Source organism: Saccopteryx bilineata, chromosome 1 (assembly GCF_036850765.1).
Source record: "Saccopteryx bilineata isolate mSacBil1 chromosome 1, mSacBil1_pri_phased_curated, whole genome shotgun sequence".
Taxonomy (NCBI): domain Eukaryota; kingdom Metazoa; phylum Chordata; class Mammalia; order Chiroptera; family Emballonuridae; genus Saccopteryx; species Saccopteryx bilineata.
Window position 1 is genome coordinate 222,724,129 of NC_089490.1, and position 20,894 is coordinate 222,745,022.

The window sequence follows — 20,894 nt, forward strand, 5'->3', positions numbered from 1 at the left end:
AAAAAGATCAGATTGCATACCGGGTTTCCCTACATTCTTAACTCAACTTGAGGCTCCCCGAGATGCTTGCTGACCAAGGACAATAAATGTTCAAGTACTTAACAGCTGGCTTCCTCCCACTGGCCTTCTCAGCCACACCCACATTATGAGGCTGATTATGAAGTAATGAGATCGTGTCTGCAGGATACACACCAATATCTGTCTCAGTACCACAGTGGTCGCTCGTATTTTCATGGGCTTCAAGTCTTAATATGAAGTATATAAACAGACAAATATGTCAGAGCAGTTAAAATCTGTGCGGAGTAAGTAGTTTTTGTAAGGATTATATTTGTTATAACAGTGTTTTAAGAGACGATGCTCATCACGTGTTCATTTCTATAGCCCAGGCTGACCCATGTACTTAGTGACTGCTTCACGAGTCCATCTTCTTTCACTGAAATAAGTCAAGGATTAGTTACACCTGCCCTAATCATGAACAGATCTAACTTTTAAAAGCACAAGGGAAATAAGACATTTCAAAATAAATAGGAAAAAAAAAGGTAAAATATTAATTATTTCAGTTAGCTCTGAACAGAGTAATAAAAGGTACATGGCTTGTCTTCAGGTCTATAAGAACTTTGAATTAGGTGAGGATATTTGCAAGTTAAACACATGCTTTTAGAAGCACAATGTCACTTCCTGTTATCTAACCAGAAAATAATTCCTAATCTTATTTTGACATACAAATCTAGCTTTCTCACCAACTAGACACCTAAATCTTCTAAACCTGTTCAGTATAACTCCAATTTTGAAATCACTATTTTACTCCAGGTATTTTTTTTAAGGTGAGAGGAAGGCAGATAGTGAGGCAAACTCCTGCATGCACCCTGACCAGGATCCACTTGGCAAACCCGTCTTGGGCCGATACTCTAGTATGGAGCTATTTTTAGTGCCTGAGGCTGATGCACTTGGACCAACCAAATTATCCTCAGCCCTGGGGACCATGCTCAAATCAACTGAGCCACTGGCTGTGGGAGGGGAAGAGGGAGAGGGAGTGAGAGTGAAGCAGATGGCTGCTTTTCCTGTGTGCCCTGACCAAGAATCGAACCTGGGATGTCCATATGCCAGGCCATTATTCTACCCACTGAGCTACCAGCCAGGGCTTACTCCAGAATATTAATTGTAAATGTATATAACTTCTGAATTTTCTATTTACTAAGCTAAATAAAATAATGTTTATATGATAAATCCTGTATAAAGTAACCTTTCTGTTGAATATTTTGGGAAGCTACACTGAAGAGTTAATTCTTAAAAAAGGAGTCCCAAAACATAAAATAAATATGCTAATATTATAAAAAGTCTGGATCCAATTTACCTGAAGGAGAACCATGTGTTGAGGTCATACTTTTGACCTTGGAGTCTGAGAGTCGAGAGATACTGTTGGCTCTAATTCTAGGAGAAAATTTATCTGAAGGTACTAATCTGGCTCCACTTCTAAAGATGGCTTCTGCGGTCCGAGAAGAGGTACTACTTCTAGAGATAGTTGCTTCAGAGTCACTGCGAGCCGACAACGAACCAAGCCTTGTCCTCCGAGGCTGAGCCAGTAAATCAATCCTAGAGATGTTACGCCTTCCTGTGGGAGGTTTCGATGTTGAACTTGTTGTGGACACTTCAGAAGCAACGGATGCTTTGTCAGCATCAGCGAGTTCACTGTCTGAAGCTTCCCCAAGTCGTGCCCGACGCAGGAGCGAAGTCCTAGTAGGACGTGGCCTGGGAAGAGTGGTGGACTTACTGGAGGAACCAGGTATCACAGGAGAAGTCTTAGATTTACTCATTTTACTTCCGTCCAGCTTGGAATGTACATGCTCATCAGCTGAGGTAAGTGCCATCCTTCCGTGAGGTTTACAAGAGTAAGTTTCCTGGTCAGATGACAGAATATCAGAGATTGCAGAGTGAGGTACACTAGAGGTTTGGTCATCGTCTGTTAAATCTACTGAAGGCTGTCTTATTCTTCCACCGGACTGGACAAATTTCCGACCATCTGCTCTGGAACCCACATCTGTGGAACGACTTTTAGTTTTCTTTTCAATTTTCTCCCTCACACCAGTTGATGATTTTGTGACATCTTTGGAAGGAGACCCCGAGGAACACCGATCTTTGTAGAGACCAGTAAAACTCTTTCGCTTCTGCGTTGCCTTCCTTTCGGTCTCACCAGTGACCAGGCTGATTGTACTAGCTGTGTCCACGTCCGATTCTGGTGAAATGGAGTTGTCTCTGTTATAACTGGGAGTGTCTGGGCCCTCGTCAGTTTTATTATTATCTTCCCGCAGTTTAGCTTCTAGAAAAGCCATTACTGCCTCTGTGTCTTTTAGAATAAGGGTTGTGTCCATACTGGAATCGGTTTCCATAGAGTCACTTCTTTCGCGTAGTCTACTGGCAGATGCTAATGTTAATGAGGGGGATGTAGATGGAGTCTCTTTGTTTATGTGAGGGATGAGCTCAATGGGGATGTTTGGGGTAGGTTTTTCTATAGTGAAACTTCCCTGTCGCACCAATGACTTGGAGGATTCCTTCTTGTCCCCTCCCTTTGAAGCATGACTTTTCAGAATGTCCTCTGCTTTTTTCCGCTTGCCATCACTCTGTGTCACCCTCTCTCCTTTGCTTGCAGAATGTCCTGGAACTTTCTCTTGAGGTTGTGACTCCTGTTTAAAAGATTCCTCCCTACTTCTTTCAATGTGGCCTGACACATTTTTGGCAGATAATTTAGAAGGCGTGCATTGCGCCTGGTCCTTCGGTTCTTGTTGCTGAATTCTAGCTGTTTGCTTTACCAAAGAAGTTTCCTTATCAGTTTCACTTTTCTCCTTTCCAGAAGAGCTGCTCAGGTGGAGCAGGGTTTTGTGATCTCCACCAGTTTTCAGAGCGTCCTCATTTACTGCCCTATTCATCTTACTCAGGGCTCTGTCGACGTCTTGTCTGTCTTTCTGGTATACCTGCGAGGGGGCTTCTTTCTCCTGAAGCTCTGTGTCCTGTTTCTCTCCAATCTCAGACCTCTGCATCATAACCTTGGCTCTGCAGTTCTCAAGGGACTTCTCTTCATTGGGAAGCTGGGGAAGGGTCCGCCTCCTCCTCTCCCCCTGACTAGCCAAGGAGGTTGCTGAACCAGCGCTTCTCATCGAAATGCCAGACTCACTTATATCCATGTCTGTAAAATAAAACCACGAAGAAGCAATTAGGGCCCAAACTAAAACTAAAAATAACAGCATAGTTCACTAGATTTTAAAGTATAAGTGAAGAAATAGCTCAAGTGTAAAAGAAAACTTTGACTATATAAGCCAGCATTGTGACAGAGTAGCTTATAAATCAAGTGCAATGCCAAGTGTACAAGTAGGCAGATTACTGATAGGGGAGTCAGGAAAGTAAACTGTGTGAGATGAAAATTAGGGTCATCTGACCTGAAACCTACATCTGCTGCCTTTTTGTTCAATGGGTTTTATGAAAGTTCACTGTGCTAATTCTTGCTTTTGTGACTTAGCCCATCTTCTGAATTCTGTTCAAGGCAACAGACTCTAACAAGTGTACTGTAAAACTACACACAGAATGCCTAATAAACACTGCTTATTTGCCATAGTTTCACTTATATAATACAGAAAATAACATATCTACTTTTTAATAAGCATTATTATCTACCTAAAAAAAATAAGTTGGATTTCTTAAGTAAAACAGAAAATGTAGGACTTTAACAAGGTTGTTTAAAAATAAAATTCAAAGATGGATTTAAAAAAACTTTTTAACCCTAGCCTATAGCTCAGTTTATTAGAATGTCATTCTGACAACCCAAGGTTGTGGGTTCAATTCCCAGTCAGTGCACATACAAGAAGCAACCAATGAATGCAGAAATAAGTGGAACAAATAAATATTTCTCTCTCTCTCTCTCCCTTTCTCTTTATAAAAAAAATTATTTTAAATAATTCTAAAAATTATTAAGTATGAAAAAAGTGGTAGTACTTGCCATAATTTTGCAAATGGAAGGATTTTTAGAAGTGGTCACCTGGTCTAGTAAGGTTTCGTATAGAAATACAGAATCACTTTCTCTTTTTCAAGTAAGTAGAAGGCAGTAAAAAAATACATACATTAATGTTTCCATGTAAGAAACATGAGATTACTTGAGGATTTTCTTGAATAAATGGAATGTGTTTCTAAGAAAAAGTATGCATCTTTCAGAGAAATACAAATTAACTTATAAAGCATACAAATCTTCTGAAGATTAAGTAGGAAAAAGATGCAAGATATAGCTTCTTACCTTTTCTTATCTTTACAATTCTAAAAGTTTAGTGTTTAAATTTCATAGCAATACAATGATTATGATGTAAGAAAATATTAGTGATTTAACTTTAATTTAGCAATTGTGTATTATTTTGTCTTATTTCTTTGCTACTTGAAGCACCTAAAATATAATAGCTATTTTGTCTATCTATCTATCTATCTATCTATCTATCTATCTATCTATACTTTTAGCAAGAGAGAGAAATGGACAGACAGGAAGGGAGATGAGAAGCATCAATTCTACCTTGCAGCTCCTTAGTTGTTCGTTGATTGCTTTCTCATATATGTCTAGACTGGGGGGCTTCAGCTGAGCCAGTGACCCCTTGCTCAAGCCAGTGATCTTGGGCTCAAGCCAACCTTGGGCTTCAAACCAGTGACCTTGGGCTCAAGCCAGTGACCATGGATGGGGTCAAGTCTATGATCCCATGCTCACTTCGGTGACCCCATACTCAAGCTGGCAACTCCATACTCAAGTTGGATGAGCCCGCACTCAAGCTGGCAACCTTGGGGTTTCGAACCTGGGTCCTCAGCATCCCATGTTGACACTCTATCCACTGCGCCACCAACCGGTCAGGCTATCTTTTTTATACTCTTGTAGCATTTCTTATACTGGATAAAAGTTTATCAAGGACATTTTAGATTTAAGTGGATTTATTAGCTTATCTAAATATATTCATTTAGAACATTGAAGCAGAAATGAGATAATGAAGGCTAAGCAGTCCACTCTTTCTTATAACAGGGGTAGAATTTTGCTTTCCACAGCCAATATTTAATTCTATAGTGGATTCTTTTTGTAAGTGTGCTTCATCTACAAATTACTTCTTTATCATCAGAGTTAATTTTACCGATTTCCACATCGGTGAAATTAAAATTACATATGTAATATAAGCATAAGCGTATGTGAATGTTTATTTAATTTACTTCTTACTACATAGATTTAACTTTTAAAGATTTTATTTTTATTCATTTTAGAGAGGGAAGAGACAGATAGAGTAAGAGAGAGAGACAGAGAGAGAAGGGGGAGGAGCAGGAAGCATCAACTCTCATATGTGCCTTGATGAGGCAAGCCCAGAGTTTTGAACTGGCAACCTCAGCGTTCCAGGTCGACACTTTATCCACTGCGCCACCACACATCAGGCTAGATTTAGCTTTTAAAACTGACGTATTATTCATACACACACACACACACACACACACACACACACACGACAATACCATTCTCTAAAGGAACAGGGACCATCAATTCCATGATCCTGTCTTCTTGATCATGCCTCGTATGATTAGCAGCCAAACTAGCCCACTGTGAAACCCAACGCTTGCTTCCAGATGAAGATGTGACCTCCTAAAGGAGAAAAATAAGATAACAAAGCAATACAGTATGGTCAGATCTGATTCTCATGAAGGAGAATTCCAGTTAGTCACATTAACCTATCATACAAAGCAATATTTAACCTCATGTTCTTATATTATCATTTATTAAATTTCCTCTTCTATTATAAAATGAAGATTCTCTAGGTACCCCTTTGAACTTCATTTTATTATTACTGCGAATAATAGTATAATTCAACTTATTAAAGACTAACAATGGTATTACTACTGGAGTAATACCAAGAGCATAAACTGGTATAACCAATGGTAATACCAGCGGTATACCAACCAATGGTAATACTAATGGTATAAACTCTTGGAGCTTAAAATTTACTGCTGCTAGATAAATTTAGGTGTATTATCATAGCTTTGTGGCTGTAGCACTTAGTTCTACTCCATCTATCGAACAAGGAGTCCAAAGGTCTATTTCTAAGTTGTTCTCTAGCCCTTTAAATGTTTCTGGGAATCAGACTGGTTCCACAGTCTCAAGAATTATTTAATCTGCCAGGTCATTTCTTCAGGGGCTTCAAAAATAAACCCAAAGCTTTATACTTCTTTCTATAACACTTTAATATTTTCAGAAAGAGCCAGAAATCACTCAACTGTTGAAAATTTTTCTATAACCACTCTGTACCTAGACCTGTCCATGTCTAGATCTAGCCTTAAGGCAAGTACTCTTTGAACCCTTATGGGTTCAAAGTGTGAAATGGAATTTAATTCATGATACGGTCCCACAGACCTATGGACATATACATAGTGGTGATTCTTAAGACCAGCGCCATCTAGACATTTAATATGCAAGAGCTTGAGAGTGTAAAAAAATTATTTCCTCACTAAAAATCTAAGCCAATGTTTAATATTGAAACTGAATAACAACTAAGGAAAAGAAAGCTATGACTAAATAATTATTTTGAGTTATTCTAAATAAAGTATCAGATTTTCCGTATTAATGATGGCAAGCTAGAAACTAATGAGGTAACTATTCCATACAGATTGTATACTGTATGATTTCAAAACTAATACGTTAAGATAGTAAGTAGACATAATGATATACAAACAATGAAGCCTATGGAATTCTTGTTGAACCTCCAAGTTCTCTTTCAAGATTTTTGTGACAAAAATCCCATAGTTCTGGTACTGAAGGAAATGCCTCAGCCATTTACAACATGCTAGCAATACAGTGAGTTTCATAGGCACATACTCATGTAGAACCATTCTGTAAAATTTGTTCTAACGGCCTGTTTAAGACAACTCCTCCAAATGCAAGTATACTGGGGCTATATGCAAATTTTATCTGGCACGAGGAAGTCTGTTCCTGTTCACATTCACCAGAACCCTTCCAGATTAATCAGAATACCAAAACCTTGCCTCAAAATAAGTATTGTTTGCTTTCAAATAAGTAAATTAAGCCTCCTATAAAATAGAAATCAGAAAATTCTTAAGATCAAGGGGGGGAAAAGAACAACAAAGTACAATAATTGCTTCAACAGCTTCCAGGAAATGGCAGACCATAAAGGGACAACTTTATCATATAGGTATATTTACCTGTGTATAAAAAATACAATATTTTATTTATACTTCAAACAAATGCAACTATATTTTGTTTTATTTATACCTTAAGGTTTTAGTTATATTTTATATTTATTTAACATTTGTATGTCTTAAATGAACTCATTTCCTGAGAGGCACCATAGGCTAATGAATAAGAGAATGAGTTAAAAAGCAAGGCTGGTTACAGTTCAAAGTCTAGCCCAACGAGGTACTAGTTTTAAAATAGTGGTCTAGTTAATTCCTACATACTTCAGTTTCCTTCTTTGTAAAACGGTACATAGAAAGCTGCCATTGAATGTTAGCTCTTCTTACCTCAATAAATTATAATTAATACTTCTCAGTTACATGCACTTTTTAGATTTCTTTTTGACACAGTAGGAATAAAATTCTACGATCATTTCCAATAATGGAATAGATAGTTGTTAAGTGCATAAATCTCAATTACTTTGCTGGTTGCTTTATACCCTAATTAAACTCGTACACAGGGTTTATATAAAATGCCACTTGTAGAAATGAGAAAGCTGAAGACAAGAGAAGGGGAGTGACAGGCAGTTCTGGGATTTGAACTCATGTCTTTCTAGCACTGCCATAGCATACTGACTCTGTAAGTACCTAATAATCAAGCCAACTGTAATTAATTTCACATTATTCTAATTACATCGTGGCTATACACAAGGGCAGTGCTTGATTTGAGGTTTATAAATTGTGTCTATCAGGCACTGCCTTGCATATGTTTCCTGGCAAGAGAGGTCTTTCCATTCTGAATAGATGCCCTCCTAGAAAGTATAAGCACTGTATATCTTTTGTTTTATCTCATAATGCCAATTAAAGAAGCAAGCGTATAGCTCATTAACTGCTTACTAAAAATTAATATTTTCCATCACTGACAAAAAGGTTACTAATTTGAAAGAACATAGTAACAAAAACTGAAATGAAAGCACTGCAGAATTGCTTTGGGCTTGCATGAGAAACAAATAATTTGGGAGAATTTAGTTTTTAGAGGTATTTTACAAGGGGGGCAGATAAATAACTTAAAATAACATAAGTACAGATGATAGAACTTGTTGCTTGCTCATGTCAGTTATGTAAGGGGAAGAGGTGTGTACCTCTGAGCAGTGAAGCCCAGGTGTGCCCAGCTGTTTTCTCTCTTTCATGACTCCAGCGGCAGAAGTGAGAGCCCAGTCTTTTATCAGATCCTTGTGCTTTTCACTGATAACAGGCCTGTTATAATCCTGATTGTCATCCACTCCAAACACCTAGGAGGAGAAAAGCACTGTCTAAATGAAAAGCCAGATTACTATGGAGACACTATCAGTAACTTTAGAGGCAAATAAAGATATTCTAAATGAATTTCAATATGAGAGAAAACTTGTTGAATGACAGGGTAACATCCAAAAGCTGGAGAGGAAAACAGGGCAGTAGAACTCATGTAAATATAACCACCCTTTTTTAATATTTAGCAAATGTACTGCTTGATAGTAAGAAATATTCATATTTCATTTTAAAAGATGTCATTATAGAGTTAAAAAGCTTCAGATTGTTTTACAGTTTGTCTCTTTGTTCTATTATTTTTGAGAAGCATGTTGGGAAACTAACTGTATGATTCACTTTATGTGTTTCTTTCCTAAAAATGTTTAACATTTACATACATGAGTTAAATTTATACATACAACTGTCTAAGTTCCCCAATAACAGATCTTACTGTATGACCTCTGTATAGGGTATAGCATAATTCTCAAACTATATTCATCTAGAAATTACTTGAAGGCCTTTAGTTGGAATGCAGATTTCTGTCTACTCTCACAGAGTATTTTGAATAAGCAGATTGTCTCTGGTGAACACTTTTTTTAATAAAGAATGTAAGTAGACATTTGAAAAAGAATTTATTGATTGATATTAGTGAGAGAGGAACGAAGAGAAAGAGAGAGATAAGAACATCAAGCTGTTCCTGTATTTGTCCTGACCAGGGATCAAACCAACAACCTCTGCGCTTCAGGATGATGCTCTACCAACCAAGCTATCAGGCCTAGGGTTTGGTGAACACTTTTCAAATATTCTAAATACAGAGACCAGCAATCATGTGCTTCTAAGGGTAGGACCTGAGTCTTACTCATTTCTTAGTTCATAATAGGCCTTGGTTTTGCCAACGATGGTGAATAAAGGTTAACTATATAAACTTAAACATTCCATAGTCTCTACCTTATTCCCAAGGCTTATTATTTACAGGTATTAGTATGGCTCTAATTATTACCCAAGAAAAATATTATGTGTTTGTATTAGCCCTTTGTGGAAAGAAGTTTTAGAACATAACCAAAGAGTTTTCATTTTGTATAAAAAGAGAAGAATACCTTTGTTTTAGCTATTTTCTAGAACACTTTGTAACGAACATACATTTATCTGAAAAATTCTGAAGTCCATGTTTAGTAAGGAAGATGTCAGATTTTCAAAATAAGTAAAACTTGGGAATTTTACCACTAGATGGCCTTATTACTTAATGTTTGGTTCAAATATAACTATAGTTTTTACGAATTATGATATAATAGTCTCTAGAACCACTTAGTATTCAAATTATATTTGCTTTAAGAGCAAATTGTATATTATTAAGTTTAAATCAAGCAGGAATTTTAATAACACATGGAAACACAAAATGAAAAAGACCTTCATTTTGCCAAACATTGGAATTAGTAAGTTTAACGAACAGTAAAAATACTAAGTATAGCCTGACCAGGCATTGGCACAGTAGAGAGAGCGTCGGACTGGGATGTGGAGGACCCAGGTTCGAGACCCCGAGATCGCCAGCTTGAGCACAGGCTCATCTGGTCTGAGCAAGGCTCACCAGCTTAAGCCCAAGGTCGCTGGTCTGAGCAAGGGGTTACTTGGTCTGCTGTAGCCCCCGGGTCAAGGCACATATGAGAAATCAATCAATGAACAACTAAGGAACCACAACAAAAGAATTGATGTTTCTCATCTCTCTCCCTTCCTTCTGTCTGTCCCTATCTGACCCTCTCTCTGACTCTCTCTGTCTCTCCCACAAGAAAAAAAAATACTAAGTATACTTTTCTATATGCTCCGCCTTGAATCCCACTTGAACAGAAGGCAAATTAGAGCTACTCAAGTTGTTTGTGACCATCTTAAAATTCAAAATTTTTCTAACTCAAGTCTTTGAATTCCAAATTTACTGATGTTTATCTCCTTACTTTTATAATTACTATTAGAAAAATATCTAACTTGAGTTTGAAAAGTAGAAGATAAAAATAATCATGTGAGGATTACTTTCATATTGTATCTCTTTGGCATATTAATTTAAAATCACCTTAAATGATTTTCTGATTTGCTGATACTTAATTCTAATGATACTCAAAATGGACCTTCAAACCTTGACTTTTTCAAACATCTACGCACCAGCAGTTTCTAATAACATATAATAAATCTCTCCAAGTCACTTATGAAACTATTTTGAAATAACAAAAGACATAAACACAAAGTCGTGCTTTTAGGAAGGGGAGCTCAAGTGGTACAGAGACCACTCAGATGACGTTCTAAGGATTGATTCCCTTTAAAGTAGTAGTGGCAGACATACATTTACCTGTCAGAAAATTAACATTTCTTTATTTTCCAGACAAGTCAAAGAGCCTTAAGTTCCATTGCATGGAGAAAGAAGCCTTTAAAGTTCATCCCTATAATTTTTATAGTGCTTTGAAAATTAATGATAGTAAAGACTAAACCAGCTTGAAATCTGTACCATCATTTTCATGTCTGGGTACAAAACATCCATTTGTGGCAACTTCCATGTGGAAACCTTACTGTCTACATTGAAGGTATTATACTTTTCACAGTAAAGAGTACATATATTCTGTCATTCGATCTAACAGTTGAACAGAACTTGAGAGTTGCTCAAAGCAGAAATGAAGTATGCTAGATTTTCTCATCTTTTCATTCTAGAATTGGTCCCCCAATGATTTCACCCCATTTCAAGGCTTCATTTCAATTTCCAACTATAGATAACTGCTCACCTGTCTGTCATCTCTCTTTCTGGAGGGCTCAAAGATATTTCAAATGCAGTATTAACACAGAATCATGATTTTTTTTTTTCCACTTCTCTACTGTGATCTGGGTTCATCAAGCCCTCAACTTGATAGAGTACACAATCTTGGGTTTTTCATTCAGCTAGAGACTTTTAAGTCTATAGTAGGGGAGGGAGGGAGGTCAGATACCTATCTAATTTTTATGCTTCCTCTCTAGTAGAACCCTCCACACCAAGTTTGTGAGTCAGTTTCTAAGTCTTCCAGAGGTAAGAAAAAGGAGGAATGGTACAGGAATAGAAAATTTCTTTTTGAACATGTACCCTCTGAACTTTTGGGGCCTGACAGATATTTAAAGATCACTCATTTATCTTAGGGGTGGGAGTGGCTTTCAGGTACTCTTTCCTACAGCTCCCCTGATCTAAGTTGATGCATCTCTATTTTGGAGAGTGACCTGTGACTCCTACCATGTCCTCCAGCTTTAAGGTGAGGTACCTCCCTCACTAACCTGCTCCAAGAATCAGGGAAGATATTCCCAGTCTTCTCCCTTGAATATGTGCAAGTGAGATTTGGCATCTCACTTTGGAATTTCACATCTATAATCTCAGTGGTTTCTCTATAAACAATTTTAACCACCTGTTTCTCAGTTCTGTTCCTTACTATGCATAGGCTACTGTGCTAGCCACTATAGAGGCTATAACATACAGTCAGCCTTCTGTATCTGTGGGTTCTGCATTGATGAATTCAACCAACCATGAATTCAAAGTGTTTTTTTTTTGTTTTTGGAGGAAAGTTAAAGTTACACTGCTAACCTGTATAATGTAGTTAATTAAGTATATGGTGCTTGCATCTGTACTGGACAAGTACATTCTTTTCTTGTAATTATTCCCTAAACAATACAGTTTAACAACTATTTATGTAACATTTACATTGTATTTGTACTATAAGGAATCTAGAAATGATTTAAAGTATAGGGAAATATGTGTGTAGACTATATGCAAATACTATGCCATTCATATAAGGACCTTGATTATCCTGAGATTTTGGTATCTGCGAATTGGGTATCCTAGAACCAATTTTCTGTGGGTACTAAAGCACAACTGTATATGACAGTCCTTGCTCTCAAGGAGCTTAGATCTAACTAGAAGCTTATATATATATATAAAAACAAAGAAAGAGAGAATGTCACCTGACCCACACAGAGGTACTCTGTGGTCAAAACAAAATTTCTGTAAGAACCAGACTACACTTTTAGATTTTAGTTTTAAATTAAAACAATTTAAACTTTTTTAAAAATGATAACTATCAATAGTATGTATGATACAAATCAAGCCTCTGAAAAATTTGACTCTAGTTTTTTTCACTATCATATTATTGTCATAGTTATTTAAAAGTTCAAACTATACAGAAAATGCCCACATTTCTAATTTTGACATTGGAGGGCTGAAGAGGGGAGAATAATAGCAAATCAAACCAAAAAACACAAGGCCAACTTGCATGGGTGTAAATCTCACACTCTTGAGCACCTGTACACTTGATAACATCAAATACAGGAGGTGTGCTTACCAGGATAGGAAGCAGAGACCAGTGTGAGAGTGGCTGAGGAAGGGGAAACACTGGTATAGTAAATGTGATCTCTACAGTTCAAATCCATAGTAGAGGTCCCCATAGCCCATGAAAATCAGCTGACACATAATTACTTTAAAAACCGTGCAGAACTCTACCCACTAATGTCAGGAAACAAAATCAGAAGGATTTAATAGAGGAGAATGGTTTTAAACTTGCAATTTTCCATGAAACTCTCACTTCATTTAAAATCCTTTCAAATTAGTGAAATAAATGGTTCTGAATGTTTCATGCAGGATTTGTACAACATATTTCTAATCCATTTTTAAATTTAAAGATTAGACAAATTGTTAAGAAAAAAAGCTCGGAATGGAGGTAGGAGTGACATTTTATAATTTATCATGTTATACCAATGTTCATAGCCGAATGCTGTTCATAATAATTAACAGGTGAAAACAACCCAAATGAATGAATAAACCCACTCAATGGTCCATTATTCAGTCATAAAAAGGCATGAGACACTGACACATGCTACATCATAGATGCACTTTGAAAACTCAATGCTCAGTGAAAGTAGCCAGTTACCGGAGGCCCCATATTGTATGATTCTATGTCCAAAATAAGCAAATCCTTAGACATAGAAAGTAGATTAGTGGTAGACAGGGGATGAGGGAAGGATGAATGGGAAGTGACTGTTTAATAGGTATGAGCTTTCTTTTTGGTATGATTAAAATGTCCTGGAATTAGATACTGATGAGTGTACAACTTTGTAAATGCACTAAAAGCCACTGAATTATACATTTAAGCGACTAAAATGGTGAATGTTATGTGAATTTTGCCTTAATTTCTAAAAAAGATACTATCTGGCTTTATTCTTCCTTTTTACTGCAGAGTAAAAATATGCTCTGCAAATGTTTGCTCTGTCCCAGAATCTAGCCTGTGTCCTTGACCCCTCCCACTCCCTAGGAGTGCCACAGCCGAGATCTCTTCCTTTCCTTTCCCATCACTGCTCAGAATTCTTTTTCTATTAGACCCTTCTTTGACATCTTCAAATTACTATGTTCAAGTTTAATCTAATGTGTCTCTAGTTAAAATGTCCAAATTCTCTCCTCTTTATGGCTCATTTCCTTGTGACACATTCCTTCCTTCCATCCCTAAAATCTGGCTGCTTGTCTATGAACATCTCACTCTTTCCTTGCCCAATTTGTAAGCGCTAAGTCATTAGTGAGGCATTGCTAGAAACTCAATGGTATCTCCAGTCTTCTGCTAACCAAGGCAATGCTCCTGAAACATCCACATTTCTTCTGACACAACCTATATAACCTATACTTTTACCTTTTATACTATCGAAAGCTAAGCTTATGGTTTTAAACCATAGTTTTTAACAAGTTACTTTAGGATCAAGATAAGACACTATAAGAATATAGAAACCTTGTTTGTGGAGGTCTGGTGAAATCTGACCAATCAAATTCATCAAAATAAATGAACTAATATAAAGCTAACCACACACATATATTGACAAAAATGAAAAAACATATCACATATCTTTTCCCATTCAGCCATTCAAAATACAATATACTGAATCAAAAAATAAAAGATAGTGTCTACTACATGTTAGGCAATGTTCTAGTAACATGAAATACAGAAGTGATCGAAACAAATAAGATCTTTCTAGAAAGGACAGACAACATGAACTAGCTAGTGGCGAGTTCTATAGAGCAAATAAATAAAGCAAGCTACTCCGAAGGATGTAAAAGGTAAAAGCTGGGGCTCCTTAGAGGGGGGTTAGAGAAAGCCTTAGAAAGTCATGAGGAGACAGAGCGAGGAACGTGAAGCACAGGGAAGAGCTGACTAGGCTGAGGGCACAGGACTCGAAAAGCCTCTTACGCAGAAAACTAAGTAAGACCGCACATAGCAACAGAGAACGGGAAATGGGGCAAAACCTATCCAACGTTAAGCTTTCAACTGAGAAAAGGTGAGGGCTCTCTTGTGAAGCCTGGGGATTAATATAGCAGGAAGGGGTTCCTATATCTGATTCGAAGGGCACAGGGTGTTCAGAAGGGGAGAAGAGCATCCATCAGTGACCACATTCTCCTATGCCCTTAGCAGTGTCTGTTTGGATGCAGGAGCAGAGAGAAGAACCTGGAGCTATTGGTACCATGATGGTTCTCTAGCTCTAACGAGGAGGTCTATGGTGGGAAGGCTGGAGGAGATTATTACTACTGTGGAAGATAGTTACCTTTAATCCAGGCAGTCAACAGCACTTTCTGATTATTGCACATCTTCATGTAAGCTTAGAGGTAAAACTTTAGAGATCTTTATAAGTAATAGGCATTTGTGTTAATATTGTAAGAGGGAAAATCTGGGGACAATGCATGAAATAAGATTACCCACCGATAAACAGCACAGAAACATAAACCAAAATGCTGTAATCCTGTAGATCAGGGATTGGGGATGGGGTCTCCCACTACTGTTTAACTACAACCAGCAAAGAAAAACAAAGGTGTGACATTTCAGCTTGGTCATCTCTTTACAGAGATACTTTTCTAACTGTAGGCAACTTCTTCCAAGTTCAGATAATAATATACAGTGTTTCCGTAAAGTCATGGTGCACTTTTGACCGGTCACAGAAAAGCAACAAAAGATAGAAATGTGAAATCTGCACCAAATAAAAGAAAAACTCTCCCAGTTTCATACATATTCAGTGCAGTTCAATGTGGGCTCATGCACAGATTTTTTAGGGCTTCTTAGGTAGTTATCCTGTATAGCCTCTACAGACTCATCACTGACTGATGGCCTACCAGAACGGGGTTTCTCCACCAAACTGCTGGTTTCCTTCAACTGCTTATCCCACCGAGTAATGTTATTCCTATGTGGTGGTGCTTCGTTATAAACGTGCCGATATTCACGTTGTACTTTGGTCATGGATTCAAATTTAGCGAGCCACAGAACACACTGAACTTTCCTCTATACCATCCACATCTCGACTGGCATGACCATGGGCTGCTCCACTGTATACACGGTGTTACGTCATCATCTGCACATGTGCACATGCTGCCACATCATCCTACAGAAACTGGGAGGGTTTTCCTTTTATTTGGTGCAGATTTCACATTTCTATCATCTTTTGTTGCTTTCCTGTGACCGGTCAAAAGTGCACCATGACTTTACAGACACACTGTATGTTCTGCTTGTCTTCTTCAGACCCAGGGACACAATATATTTTGGGGAAAAATAAAAAGGCATTCAGTGCTTATCATACTTAATTGACATCAATGTATTATGTGATACTGTTGCTCATTCACCTATTTTTTATTCTGTTTTTGGTTCCAAGATGCTATTTCTCTTATTTTTCTGTTTGGTCCTTTTCAGGTTCTTGTGTTCAGTCTTATTCTTTTGTCCACAGTGTTGGCACTACAAGGATTTCATTCTTTCTCTCCTCTCACGCTATACATTCTCTTTGTGTAGGTGAACTCATCTATTCTGCATTCAGTGACTCTAACAATTCCCAAATTAGTATTTCGGCCCAGACTTCTACCTAACATCTTGACATTTATATTCAACTGCCTATTGGACATGTCAGCAGCTTTTTAATTGCCTTTTCTGTGTCTGGCTTTTCCAATGTTCAATTTATTCTTCACACTTCTTACAGTGATTACATCATCACTGCCCTACTTAAAAAGTTTTCAATGACTCCCACAGCTTTCAGCATTAAAAAAAATCTAGAGTCTTTACCAAAAAACACAGGTGCCTTCGAAATCTAGTCCAATTTGCTCTCTCTGAAAGTAACAGAAGTTCTCCTAATAAGTCCACAAGCCTCCTGTGCTTTTAAACACGTTGCAACATATGGAAAATCCTACAACCATGCCTGTTATGAGATTAATTCCCCTGTGTCAATATGAACTCAGTTGGCAATTAAATTCCATTTTTATTGAGAACATATAAATGCCGGGCACTAGCAATCATGGAGTCCCTGCAGACATGGAGTTTATATTCGTGTGTGTGTGTGTGTGTGTGTGTGTGTCTGTGCACGCATGCACCCATGCAGGATTAGGGAGTAAGAAGGTGAATAAAAAAATAGGAACCTATCAAGTGGTGATAAAGCTTATGATTAAAACAAAACAAAGTGATCTGACAGTGACTTCAAAGGTTTTTTTTTTTTTTTTAATTGAACAGGTAAGACTTCTCTTTAGGAGGAAGGGATGTTTAACCTGAGACTCCCTCTGAGATGCTATCATTACCCTTCCTCCAACAGCCTATGTCTACCAAAGCATTTATCATACTATCTTTAATTCATGTTTTTACTTGTGTCATTCTACCTCTCTACAGACTAATTTCTTGAAGGGAAGAACTCTGTCTTTTCCATTGAAATCTCTCCTGACAAACAGCCTGTCACATAGCTGATGTTGAATAAAGATTGCTAAATCAATCAGTCAATGAAATAAACCAACTCTTACATGATGGAGTGAAAAAGGAAGGAGACAATGTAAAAGTTTTCAGACCCAAACAACAGTTAAATCCAGATGGTCAAAGCTAATGGCCCCAATGTCCACCTACACAACCCAACTTCAAAGGGAGAAAGTCAATGTATGCAAGTTCACCCAGCAATTTGCTATAATGCCTGCACTTACAGCTCCCGAAGTTCTTCCTATGCCCTCTAGAGGCCACTCGTGGATTTTGTTTTCTCCATACCACAGGTTACTTCCTATTCCTGAGACATCTGATTCCTGCTTGTTTCCCCACAGCCTGACTCTAGATGGCCTGAATTTGCCATCTGACTTTATCTGCAGCTACCAGAATCTCAACTTTTTCCTTGGGATTCATGACTCTTCTCTATTCCTACCCTTACAACTTCAGACCTAATTTCTGGTTTATACAAACTCAGAATGAATGTGAATTACCTATTTGGTCATATGGTGCTACCTTCAATGAATCCTGCTTCAAAATCTTGGTTTCTGCCTGACCAGGCAGTGGTGCAGTGGATAGAGTGTTGGACTGGGACACAGAGGACCCAGAGGTCACCAGCTTCAGGCATGGGCTTATGCAGCTTGGGCACAGGTTTGCTGGCTTGTGTGTGGATCACAGACATGATCCCATGGTCCCTGGCTTGAAGCCCAAGGTCATTGGCTTCAGCTCAAGTCACTGACTTGAGCAAGAAGGTCACTTACTCTGCTGAAGCCCCCCTCCCCGCCCCCGGTCAAGGCATACATAACAAAGCAATCAATGAACAACCAAGGTGCCACAATGAATAATTCATGCTTCTCATCTCTCTCCCTTCCTTTCTGTCTGTCCCTCTATCTCTCTCTCTCAAAAAAAAAAAAAAAATCTTGGTTTTCTCTATCCATAATGTGTCCACGTAATTTGTCATAAAACTAAGATTCTCTTCCAGAAGGAAAAAGAAAGATGCTTTTGATAATTACCAGAGTAGTTGAACACCAGGTTTGGTGGTCACCCTCTAAGAGTAAAGAAATAATTGGAAAGAAATGTCATTATTAATTTTCAATGATGAAAATAATTTGAAGTCCTCAAAAGTCGTTTTCAATGCTAACACTGTGTCCTTAACTTCTTTAGTATAATCATAAAACTCGCTTGGTCCATCTGTTTCTTACTCAGTATACCTCTCTTATTAACAACTATCATAACACTGCTCACATAACATTTATTTCCTATGCCAATGGGTTTCCAAAGTCTGAAGCTGCACATCTCAACAGTAAAAACTATGGAGCATGTATTCAATAGATGTATGGTTAGAAATTATGTCCTCTAGGTTCCAAGGTAACCATAAAACATACCCCCAAAATGGAAATAAAAAACTGTGAAATTAAAATTAAACACAAGGGCTAACAATCTGTATCCCAAAGGGTTATCTTGTCTACCCCCGACAGACCATTCTGTCACCTCATCATTTAAACTAGTGTATGTAATTATATTAATCACATAATTCATGTGATTAATGTGCATACGAATCACCTGGGGATCTTGCTTTCAAAGTGGATTCTGAGCAGCAAGTGTAGGATGGGCCTGGGAGTCTGCACTGCCAACAAGCTCTCAAGTGGTGCTAAATGCTGCTCACATGCTAGTAACAAGAACTAAGAGATCAAGGTTTAGCCATATGGTGGTTGCTGTTTTACAGGGAGTAACATAAACAGCTGATTGTAAAGTCAGCTTTCTATGACCATGAGCAAAACTGAGAAAAACTCCTTTTTAAACCATACAACAATCATTATATTCATTAACCAATAAAGTCAGAACAAATCTGAAATGTAAACAATCATCATGATTGGGCATACACTCACTTAACTCAAAGTATTGTAAACAAACTGATTTTGTTTCCATACACTTCTTTTCTATCAACAAAGACACAAGTGAATAGAAATTAAGAATATAAGAACAAAATTGATTAAAACACATATATTTTCATCTTCTTCCAACATGAAATAGTAGGCAGGAAACCTGTGGTTAACTATTATTAGCTAACATTTATGTTTATATTAAGAGTCATAGCAATCTGGCTTTTTTTGGTTTTGTTTGTTTTTAGTTTTTAAACATATGCAAAGGAAGAATGGCCAAAGTATACTATTTTAAAATCCTATTTTTAATGTATACAACTTTCATAGGTCCCAACAGTTTAAATGTACAGGATTTTACCTATGAAACAGGTAAACTCAGAACATAAGCAGAATAAAACCAGAAAGCATTTTGGTTTTATGGCTAGTCTTGTAATTCCCTAACAAATCCTAAAGTGCCAATACAACCGACTGCATGAGAACAATTCATGCTGACGCTCCAAAAATTTGCAACAAATACACCACCCGAAAACTAACACCAGACCCCAATTTCAATTATTTACCTTGTCAATCATTTTTCTTGCTTCCACCTCCTCACTGTTGGGATTCTCTAACTCAATGGTATAAGTACCCTTGTCACTTTGGTCATCATCATTATCCTTTTCAGAAGTAGCAGAAGTAGCTTGATTTTTTAACATTTTATCCATCTCCTGGCTTGGTCTGTGCCCAAGACTCCCTGAACTTCTTAACAATGCAGTTTGGAGGAAGGGAAGTGACACCGATGGCTCCTCTGATTTCTGTTTTAACAATTTCCCATGTGGGACACCACGCCCCCCTCTGTGGTACGCAGAGCTAGTCTGTAAAGACAAAGAAACCACTTTGGCATTTGCTGTTGGAGATGCTGGCTTTTCAAGTTTTGTATGTGGTGTTGAATAGGTAGTGTCCTCACATAAGATTCCCGTACTCTGAGTAAAGGAATAGGACCTCCTTTTTCTGGGATTATCTTCATCAAAGAATGCAATCATAAAAGCAGTTTGACTTACAACAGCTTGGTCTTGATGCTTGTCAGAAGCCTGGGCCTTCTGTAGCTTTTTCTGCTCTGAGTGGTGACGCCTTAAGTGTTCCTCCAGAGCGGCACGTTTGCTACAGCGCCTGTGAGCCCCAGCATTTTCGGAGTCACTCTGTGTACCATCATCATGTTTGTTTCCTGGACACACAAAAGAAACCACATAATAGAGAAGAGAAGACATCCCAAGGGACAAATATGAAGCATACACAAAAGTGTCATTTGTTGTGTCCTCTTCTCCTTTTCAATCAATCTAAAGTCGTATGTTCTTTTCAGTAACAGGCTCTGCTAACTTCCCTCAACTGTGATGCTTTCATTCAAATTTTATTGGCTAACAATGCGGCCCTTGTAAACAATTGAACAGGACTGTCTTTCTTTCTCCAGATTTTAACTTTATAATGATTCATCAGTGCCTTAACAGATAAGCAAGGCTATGTCATCCACACTAGTCTGTATTTACAACATGAACAAATGCATATCTTATTTAAGCAATCAAAAATTTGTTTCTAGCCTGACCAGGCAATGGTGCAATGGATAGAGTGTCGGACTGGGATGCGGAGGACCCCGAGGTCGCCAGCTTGAGCACGGGCTCATCTGGTTTGAGCAAAACTCACCAGCTTGGACCCAAGGTCGCTGGTTCGAGCAAGGGGTTACTCAGTCTGCTGTAGCCCCACGGTCAAGGCACATATGAGAAAGCAATCAATGAACAACTGAGGTGTCACAGCAAAAAAC

At 37.8% G+C, this 20,894-nt stretch overlaps 1 protein-coding gene across 17 annotated transcripts in view; it reads right to left on the bottom strand.

Annotated features, from left to right (window-relative positions):
- Positions 1–20,894, bottom strand: part of CEP170 (centrosomal protein 170) — a 177,928-nt gene that overhangs the window by 21,580 nt on the left and 135,454 nt on the right. For 7 of the 17 annotated variants that reach the window (XM_066236587.1, XM_066236571.1, XM_066236553.1 and 4 more), the window contains 4 exons: positions 19,660–20,303; positions 8,328–8,477; positions 5,518–5,644; positions 1,355–3,181 (listed from right to left, as the gene is read on the bottom strand). In XM_066236587.1, the coding sequence (XP_066092684.1) occupies positions 1,355–3,181; positions 5,518–5,644; positions 8,328–8,477; positions 19,660–20,303 (2,748 nt within the window). The remainder of the gene's footprint in view (positions 1–1,354; positions 3,182–5,517; positions 5,645–8,327; positions 8,478–19,659; positions 20,304–20,894) is intronic. The other 10 variants (XM_066236626.1, XM_066236681.1, XM_066236596.1 and 7 more) reach the window with 4 other exon arrangements.